At 60.5% G+C, this 9,699-nt stretch overlaps 1 protein-coding gene across 2 annotated transcripts in view; it reads left to right on the top strand.

Moving 5' to 3' along the window:
* The first annotated feature begins 365 nt into the window (after nucleotides 1-365).
* Nucleotides 366-9,699, top strand: part of LOC310698765 (A-kinase anchor protein 17B-like) — a 25,451-nt gene continuing 16,117 nt past the window's right edge. The window contains exon 1 of one of the 2 annotated variants that reach the window (XM_083486331.1): nucleotides 366-738. Coding sequence is in view for 1 of the 2 variants with exons in the window: in XM_083486330.1 (XP_083342456.1) it covers nucleotides 961-994 (34 nt within the window). In the remaining variant the exon portion in view is untranslated. Of the gene's footprint in view, nucleotides 739-917; nucleotides 995-9,699 lie in introns of those variants that run through there. The other variant, XM_083486330.1, reaches the window with a different exon arrangement.

Genomic DNA, 9,699 nt, shown 5'->3' with positions numbered 1-9,699 from the left:
AATAAAATGTGGTCAGTTAGGACCCGTCTGCAAATCTGTCAATTGACTGCTGTTATTATGGTCACTTTAGGGTTGCCACACAGTGGCACTTAATTCGTTCTTAACCTGAAACTGTTTCTGTTCTCATCCTGAAGCAAAGTTCTTAACCCGAGGTACTATTTCTGGGTTAGCGGAGTCTGTAACTTGAAGCGTCTGTAACCCGAGGTACCACTGTATATGGAAGAGCAAAATAATTATATATATATATTAAAAAAGAGGACTTTGCGCCGGCTATTCAAAGCGAATAAATGCAATTTGTCTCAATTTGTTACACCCCCCCTTTAAAAAAAAAAAAAGGACACGTAGCAACCTTTAATTATTATTGCAAGTGAGTAGCAGCCCTCGGAGGGGGCTTTTACTCGCGAGCGCGGCACAGGATCGGGTCCGCACGGAAACTGAGTGGGTGGGACACCTCTACCTGCGGGCAATAAATAGCAGTCAGCGCTGGGCGTCCGAGGGGCTCCTGGCTTCGCTTGGCTTCCCAGCGGCGAGGCAACGTCCCTTTGACAAGCGAGGAGGAGAAGGCGGAGAAGAAGGAGGCTTCGGGGCTCCGGCAAGCAAAGGCTCCCCAGTTCCCCCGCGGGTAGCGGGGCCCGGCGCGCTCCGCCCCGGGGAGGCCCGAGCAAGAGGCCGCGAGGAGCCGGTTTGGGGGGGGGGCGGCGGCGGCGGCGGCGGCGGGAGAGGTGGCGAAGGCCTCCGGTAAGAGGGGGAAGCCAACGGCGGGTCCGGCTTCGCCCTCCGCCAGCGACTAGGCCTCTCCCCGGGAGGAGGGTCGGGAGGGATGCTGCTGGGGGACGCCATGCAGCGGAGCGGGGGGCTCGGCAGTCGCCCCCCTTCGAGGCCTGCCCTGGGAGGCGGGGGCGGGCGGGGGAGGGAGGGGGCGAAGCGGCGGCGGGGGGGGGGAATGGGGCTGGATGGACTATGGGGGAGCGCTGGCCGGCCTCTGCCCCCGGGGGTGGGTTTTGCCGCGGAGAAGGTTTCGGGGCTGTAACTGTGGGCTTCGCCGGGAGCACCTGTGGGGCGGGGAAGAAGGGGGAGGTGGGCCGGGGTCGTCGGCGTGGTTGGGGGAGGGAGGCCTGCTGGCCGGAATCATCCCAAGGAAGCCGTGGACGGTCTTGGTCCCCTGCCGCCGCCCGCTGGGGTGGTCTAGGGCTTTAGGAGTTGGGTGGCTTAACTGCATGGTTTGGGGGGTGGTCTAGGGGTGCAGGGCGTGGGTGGCTTGGGGGGTGGTCTAGGGCTTTAGGGGGTAGGTGGCCTGACTGCATGGCTTGGGTTGGTCTAGGGGTGCAGGGGGTGGGTGGCTTGGGGGTGGTCTAGGGCTTTAGGGGGTAGGTGGCCTGACTGCATGGCTTGGGGGTGGTCTAGGGGTGCAGGGGGTAGGTGGCCTGACTGCATGGCTTGGGGGTGGTCTAGGGGTGCAGGGGGTGGGTGGCTTGGGGGGTGGTCTAGGGCTTTAGGGGGTAGGTGGCCTGACTGCATGGCTTGGGGGTGGTCTAGGGGTGCAGGGGGTAGGTGGCTTGGGGGGTGGTCTAGGGCTTTAGGGGGTAGGTGGCCTGACTGCATGGCTTGGGGTGGTCTAGGGGTGCAGGTGGTGGGTGGCTTGGGGGTGGTCTAGGACTTTAGGGGGTAGGTGGCCTGACTGCATGGCTTGGGGGTGGTCTAGGGGTGCAGGGGGTAGGTGGCCTGACTGCATGGCTTGGGGGTGGTCTAGGGCTTTAGGGGGTAGGTGGCCTGACTGCATGGCTTGGGGGGTAGACTAGGGCTTTAGGGGGTAGGTGGCCTGACTGCATGGCTTGGGGTGGTCTAGGGGTGCAGGGCGTGGGTGGCTTGGGGGGTGGTCTAGGGCTTTAGGGGGTAGGTGACCTGACTGCATGGCTTGGGTTGGTCTAGGGGTGCAGGGGGTGGGTGGCTTGGGGGTGGTCTAGGGCTTTAGGGGGTAGGTGGCCTGACTGCATGGCTTGGGGGTGGTCTAGGGGTGCAGGGGATAGGTGGCCTGACTGCATGGCTTGGGGGTGGTCTAGGGGTGCAGGGGGTGGGTGGCTTGGGGGGTGGTCTAGGGCTTTAGGGGGTAGGTGGCCTGACTGCATGGCTTGGGGGTGGTCTAGGGGTGCAGGGGGTAGGTGGCTTGGGGGGTGGTCTAGGGCTTTAGGGGGTAGGTGGCCTGACTGCATGGCTTGGGGTGGTCTAGGGATGCAGGGGGTGGGTGGCTTGGGGGTGGTCAAGGACTTTAGGGGGTAGGTGGCCTGACTGCATGGCTTGGGGGTGGTCTAGGGGTGCAGGGGGTAGGTGGCCTGACTGCATGGCTTGGGGGTGGTCTAGGGCTTTAGGGGGTAGGTGGCCTGACTGCATGGGTTGGGGGTGGTTTAGGGGTGCAGGGGGTAGGTGGCTTGGGGGGTGGTCTAGGGCTTTAGGGGGTAGGTGGCCTGACTGCATGGCTTGGGGGTGTTCTAGGGGTGCAGGGGGTGGGTGGCTTAGGGGTGGTCTAGGGCTTTAGGGGGTAGGTGGCCTGACTTGGGACATTGCTTCGGGGTGGTTTAGGGGTGCAGGGGGTAGGTGGCCTGACTGCATAGCTTGGGGGATGGTCTAGGGGTGCAAGGGGTGGGTGGATTGGGGGTGGTCTAGGGGTGCAGGGGGTGGGTGGCTTAGGGGTGGTCTAGGGGTGCAGGGGGTGGGTGGCTTAGGGGTGGTCTAGGGCTTTAGGGGGTAGGTGGCCTGACTGCATGGCTTGGGTTGGTCTAGGGGTGCAGGGCGTGGGTGGCTTAGGGGTGGTCTAGGGCTTTAGGGGGTAGGTGGCCTGACTGCATGGCTTGGGGGTGGTCTAGGGCTTTAGGGGGTAGGTGGCCTGACTGCATGGCTTGGGGGTGTTTTAGGGGTGCAGGGGGTAGGTGGCTTGGGGGGTGGTCTAGGGCTTTAGGGGGTAGGTGGCCTGACTGCATGGCTTGGGGGTGGTCTAGGGGTGCAGGGGGTGGGTGGCTTAGGGGTGGTCTAGGGCTTTAGGGGGTAGGTGGCCTGACTTGGGACATTGCTTCGGGGTAGTTTAGGTGTGCAGGGGGTAGGTGGCTTGGGGGGTGGTCTAGGGCTTTAGGGGGTAGGTGGCCTGACTGCATGGCTTGGGGGGTAGACTAGGGCTTTAGGGGGTAGGTGGCCTGACTGCATGGCTTGGGGTGGTCTAGGGGTGCAGGGGGTAGGTGGCCTGAATGCATAGCTTGGGGGATGGTCTAGGGGTGCAGGGGGTGGGTGGCTTGGGGGTGGTCTAGGGGTGCAGGGGGTGGGTGGCTTGGGGGTGGTCTAGGGCTTTAGGGGGTAGGTGGCCTGACTGCATGGCTTGGGTTGGTCTAGGGGTGCAGGGGGTGGGTGGCTTAGGGGGTGGTCTAGGGCTTTAGGGGGTAGGTGGCCTGACTGCATGGCTTGGAGGTGGTCTAGGGCTTTAGGGGGTAGGTGGCCTGACTGCATGGCTTGGGGGTGGTCTAGGGGTGCAGGGGGTAGGTGGCTTAGGGGGTGGTCTAGGGCTTTAGGGGGTAGGTGGCCTGACTGCATGGCTTGGGGGTGGTCTAGGGGTGCAGGGGGTGGGTAGCTTGGGGGTGGTCTAGGGCTTTAGGGGGTAGGTGGCCTGACTGCATGGCTTGGGGGTGGTCTAGGGCTTTAGGGGGTAGGTGGCCTGACTGCATGGCTTGGGGGTGGTCTAGGGTGCAGGGGGTAGGTGGCCTGACTGCATAGCTTGGGGGATGGTCTAGGGGTGCAGGGGGTGGGTGGCTTGGGGGTGGTCTAGGGGTGCAGGGGGTGGGTGGCTTAGTGGCGGTCTAGGGCTTTAGGGGGTAGGTGGCCTGACTGCATGGCTTGGGTTGGTCTAGGGGTGCAGGGGGTGGGTGGCTTAGGGGTGGTCTAGGGCTTTAGGGGGTAGGTGGCCTGACTGCATGGCTTGGGGGTGGTCTAGGGCTTTAGGGGGTAGGTGGCCTGACTGCATGGCTTGGGGGTGTTTTAGGGGTGCAGGGGGTAGGTGGCTTGGGGGGTGGTCTAGGGCTTTAGGGGGTAGGTGGCCTGACTGCATGGCTTGGGGGTGGTCTAGGGGTGCAGGGGGTGGGTGGCTTAGGGGTGGTCTAGGGCTTTAGGGGGTAGGTGGCCTGACTTGGGACATTGCTTCGGGGTGGTTTAGGTGTGCAGGGGGTAGGTGGCTTGGGGGGTGGTCTAGGGCTTTAGGGGGTAGGTGGCCTGACTGCATGGCTTGGGGGGTAGACTAGGGCTTTAGGGGGTAGGTGGCCTGACTGCATGGCTTGGGGTGGTCTAGGGGTGCAGGGGGTAGGTGGCCTGACTGCATAGCTTGGGGGATGGTCTAGGGGTGCAGGGGTGGGTGGCTTGGGGGTGGTCTAGGGGTGCAGGGGGTGGGTGGCTTGGGGGTGGTCTAGGGCTTTAGGGGGTAGGTGGCCTGACTGCATGGCTTGGAGGTGGTCTAGGGCTTTAGGGGGTAGGTGGCCTGACTGCATGGCTTGGGGGTGGTTTAGGGGTGCAGGGGGTAGGTGGTTTGGGGGGTGGTCTAGGGCTTTAGGGGGTAGGTGGCCTGACTGCATGGCTTGGGGGTGGTCTAGGGGTGCAGGGGGTGGGTGGCTTAGGGGTGGTCTAGGGCTTTAGGGGGTAGGTGGCCTGACTTGGGACATTGCTTCGGGGTGGTTTAGGGGTGCAGGGGGTAGGTGGCTTGGGGGGTGGTCTAGGGCTTTAGGGGGTAGGTGGCCTGACTGCATGGCTTGGGGGTGGTCTAGGGGTGCAGAGGGTAGGTGGTCTGCATGGCTTGGGGGGTGGTCTAGGGCTTTAGGGGGTAGGTGTCCTGACTGCATGGCTTGGGGTGGTTTAGGGGTGCAGGGGTGGGTAGCTTGGGGGTGGTCTAGGGCTTTAGGGGGTAGGTGGCCTGACTGCATGGCTTGGGGGTGGTCTAGGGCTTTAGGGGGTAGGTGGCCTGACTGCATGGCTTGGGGGGTGGTCTAGGGCTTTAGGGGGTAGGTGGCCTGACTGCATGGCTTGGGGGGTGGTCTAGGGGTGCAGGGGGTGGGTGGCTTGGGGGTGGTCTAGGGGTGCAGGGGGTGGGTGGCTTAGGGGTGGTCTAGGGCTTTAGGGGGTAGGTGGCCTGACTGCATGGCTTGGGGGTCGTCTAGGGGCGCAGGGGGTGGGTGGCTTGGGGGTGGTCTAGGGCTTTAGGGGGTAGGTGGCCTGACTGCATGGCTTAGGGGTGGTCTAGGGCTTTAGGGGGTAGTTGGCCTGACTGCATGGCTTGGGGGTGGTCTAGGGCTTTAGGGGGTAGGTGGCCTGACTGCATGGCTTGGGGGTGGTCTAGGGCTTTAGGGGGTAGGTGGCCTGACTGCATAGCTTGGGGGTGGTTTAGGGGTGCAGGGGGTAGGTGGCTTGGGGGGTGGTCTAGGGCTTTAGGGGGTAGGTGGCTTGGGGTCTAGGGCTTTAGGGGGTAGGTGACTGCATGGCTTGGGGTGGTTTAGGGGTGCAGGGGGTAGGTGGCTTGGGGGTGGTCTAGGGCTTTAGGGGGTAGGTGGCCTGACTGCATGGCTTGGGGGTGGTCTAGGGGTGCAGAGGGTAGGTGGTCTGACTGCATGGCTTGGGGGGTGGTCTAGGGCTTTAAGGGGTAGGTGGCCTGACTGCATGGCTTGGGGGTGGTTTAGGGGTGCAGGGGGTAGGTGGCTTGGGGGGTGGTCTAGGGCTTTAGGGGGTAGGTGGCTTGGGGTCTAGGGCTTTAGGGGGTAGGTGACTGCATGGCTTGGGGGTGGTTTAGGGGTGCAGGGGGTAGGTGGCTTGGGGGTGGTCTAGGGCTTTAGGGGGTAGGTGGCCTGACTGCATGGCTTGGGGGTGGTCTAGGGGTGCAGAGGGTAGGTGGTCTGACTGCATGGCTTGGGGGGTGGTCTAGGGCTTTAGGGGGTAGGTGGCCTGACTGCATGGCTTAGGGGTCGTCTAGGGCTTTAGGGGGTAGGTGGCCTGACTGCATGGCTTGGGGGGTGGTCTAGGGCTTTAGGGGGTAGGTGGCCTGACTGCATGGCTTGGGGGGTGGTCTAGGGCTTTAGGGGCTATGTGGCCTGACTGCATGGCTTGGGGGTGGTCTAGGGCTTTAGGGGGTAGTTGGCCTGACTGCATGGCTTGGGGGTGGTCTAGGGGTGCAGGGGGTGGGTGGCTTAGGGGTGGTCTAGGGCTTTAGGGGGTAGGTGGCCTGACTGCATGGCTTAGGGGTCGTCTAGGGGTGCAGGGGGTGGGTGGCTTGGGGGTGGTTTAGGGCTTTAGGGAGTAGGTGGCCCGACTGCATGGCTTAGGGGTCGTCTAGGGGCGCAGGGGGTGGGTGGCTTGGGGGTGGTCTAGGGGTGCAGGGGGTGGGTGGCTTGGGGGGTGGTCTAGGGCTTTAGGGGGTACGTGGCCTGACTGCATGCTTGGGGGTGGTCTAGGGCTTTAGGGGGTAGGTGGCCTGACTGCATGGCTTGGGGGGTGGTCTAGGGCTTTAGGGGGTAGGTGGCCTGACTGCATGGCTTGGGGGGTGGTCTAGGGCTTTAGGGGCTATGTGGCCTGACTGCATGGCTTGGGGGGTGGTCTAGGGCTTTAGGGGGTAGGTGGCCTGACTGCATGGCTTGGGGGTGGTCTAGGGGTGCAGGGGGTGGGTGGCTTAGGGGTGGTCTAGGGCTTTAGGGGGTAGGTGGCCTGACTGCATAGCTTGGGGGATGGTCTAGGGGTGCAGGGGGTGGGTGGCTTAGGGGTGGTCTAGGGCTTTAGGGGGTAGGTGGCCTGACTGCATGGCTTGGGGGGTAGTCTAGGGCTTTAGGGGGTAGGTGGTCTGACTGCATGGCTTGGGGGTGGTCTAGGGCTTTAGGGGGTAGGTGGCCTGACTCCATGGCTTGGGGTGGTTTAGGGGTGCAGGGGGTGGGTAGCTTGGGGGTGGTCTAGGGCTTTAGGGGGTAGGTGGCCTGACTGTATGGCTTAGGGGTCGTCTAGGGGCGCAGGGGGTGGGTGGCTTGGGGGTGGTCTAGGGGTGCAGGGGGTGGGTGGCTTGGGGGTGGTCTAGGGCTTTAGGGGGTAGGTGGCCTGACTGCATGGCTTGGGGGTGGTCTAGGGCTTTAGGGGGTAGGTGGCCTGACTGCATGGCTTGGGGGGTGGTCTAGGGCTTTAGGGGGTATGTGGCCTGACTGCATGGCTTGGGGGGTGGTCTAGGGCTTTAGGGGGTAGGTGGCCTGACTGCATGGCTTGGGGGTCGTCTAGGGGCGCAGGGGGTGGGTGGCTTGGGGGTGGTCTAGGGGTGCAGGGGGTGGGTGGCTTGGGGGGTGGTCTAGGGCTTTAGGGGGTAGGTGGCCTGACTGCATGGCTTGGGGGTGGTCTAGGGCTTTAGGGGGTAGGTGGCCTGACTGCATGGCTTGGGGGGTGGTCTAGGGCTTTAGGGGGTATGTGGCCTGACTGCATGGCTTGGGGGGTGGTCTAGGGCTTTAGGGGGTAGGTGGCCTGACTGCATGGCTTGGGGGGTGGTCTAGGGCTTTAGGGCAAGGAAAGAAGCATGTTCCTTAGCAGTGGAGAGGATTTGTGGTGGTGTTTGTATGGGTAAAGGAACCCTATGCGATGGAAGAAAGGGGATAGTGGAAAGTATAATGGGGTTAGCACTCTGTGGGGCATAAGCAAGGCTCTGCGTGCGGATAGTTGCCTGACACAGGGGTCTGGTTCGCTTAGTGGGTTTATGTGTGGGGGTCTTTATAGGCTCTGGAAGCCCTTTCTTGTGTAAGAAGGGTCTGCGAGGTACTGTTACTTTGCTCTCTGGACCGTGTGAGGAAAGCTCTGTGTGGGTCTGGGTTGTGGGAGACTATGGCATTTATGGCTCTTCAGCCAACTCACTTGGCTCCAGTTTTATCCCCAAAACAGTTAGACTGGGAGATTATCTCATGACCACCCAGTGAGCTACATGGCTGCGTGGGGATTTGAACTCGGGTCTCCCCAGCCCTAGTCTTCACAATGTACAGCCACTACACCACAACTGCAGCAAAGGCCTTTCCTTAAGGAGATGAGTGGGCCGTGGTAGTAGAGAGGGTTATTTGTTGCCCTAGAGGTGTGAAAGAAGGCTCGATGTGCAAGCCATAGGAGAGTGGAGTGGGCCAGCACTCTGTGGGGTGTGAGACATTATTGGGATTGGGCTGTGGGGATTAGAGGCCTCTGGAATGGACTGTGCTGCTTTCTGAATTGACTCAAGGAGGTGTGGGCAGTGTGGGGATGTGGGGGGAGAAAAGCACGTTGAAAAACTTTGGGGTCTGCCAGCTCTGTGGTGCTGGGGTGCAGGAAGCTGAGGACCTGTGGAGTGGTCTATGGCTACATTACTGTGTATAATTTAAAGAGGGACTTGTTGCTGTATGAAAGAAGAGCAAGAACGCTGTTTGGGCCTAGGGAAATAGTTGAAGCCTGCTCATGACTTGGGCTTGGCCGTGTAGGGTGTGTTTGCCTCTGCATGTGTTATTGGAGCTGTATGTGAGAAGGACCGCATGTGCTGTGTGTGTATGTTTGGGTGCATGTGCTGCAAGATGAGGATGTACTGAGAAGGCCCATATGTGTTTGAGTCACATACCGTATTTTTCGTTCTATAGGACACACATTTTCCCCTCCAAAAATTAAGGGGAAATGTGTGTGCGTCCTATAGAGCGAATGCAGGCTGCGCCGCTAAGCCCAAAGCCAGAACAGGAAGACGGAGCACTGCGGAGGGCTCCGTCTCGCTGCTCTAGCTTGGGGACGGCTGCCCGCACAGCCTCTGTAGGGCAGTGGGGTGCCTTCACCCCGCTGTCCTGCAGAAGCTAGCAAGGCTGTTCCCAAGCCAGAACAGCGAGACGGAGGGCTCCGTCTCACTGCTCTAGCTTGGGGACGGCTGCGCGCAAACCTCTGCAGGGCAGCGGGGCGCTGCGCTCCAAAGGCTTCAGGGATCTTTGAGGCTGGCGGTGGGGGAAAGCAGCGCTTCGCCCCACCGCCAGCCCCACAAGCTCTGGTGAAAGTACCTTGGATGCACCTTGTTTTAGAGGGGGAGAACAAGAAAAAAAATTTTCCCCCCTGTTCTCCCCCTCCTATGGTCCTGTGCGTCCAATGGAGCGAAAAATACGGTATATGTAATGTGGAAATGCTTCAGGGTGGATTGAAGGAAAAAGAGCTCAGCTTTCTATTTTTGTACATAGGACAATACCTGGAGGAAGGTGTTATTTGGGGGTGGGCTTAGGAAGTAGCAGCTTATCTAAGGGGAACATATATGTGGATGAGGAAGAAGAGGTGTTGTGAAGTCCAGTATTGAAAGCTGAGGGTAGTGGAGGTCTCATTTTATGGATGAGAATAGACTCAATTTGTGGGAACTGTGTTTTACAAGTTAGACTCTAGTGCCTTTCTGTGGCATATACACCAGAGGGAGCTATGCCCCCTTTTAGATATGAATTGAAGGATGCAGATGATTGAAGACTGCATATCTAGAGTGAAAGGAAGGATGGATTTATATGCTATGGGAAGCAGGAACTGGTATCTTCAAGTATTGATAGGGTCTAGGAAGAGCCAATGTTAAGCTTGGATTGAGGAGAAGGGTCAAATTTCTGCTTGACTATGCTTGATCACATAATAGTGATCTTGGTTGATCATAAATAGGCATAATTTTGGCCTAACTGCCACGACCCCACAATA

This window comes from Podarcis liolepis (assembly GCF_965112155.1).
Source record: "Podarcis liolepis genome assembly, chromosome: Z".
Classification (NCBI taxonomy): domain Eukaryota; kingdom Metazoa; phylum Chordata; class Lepidosauria; order Squamata; family Lacertidae; genus Podarcis; species Podarcis liolepis.
The sequence above is the reverse complement of the archived record's forward strand: the minus strand, read 5'-3'. Positions and strand labels throughout refer to the sequence as shown.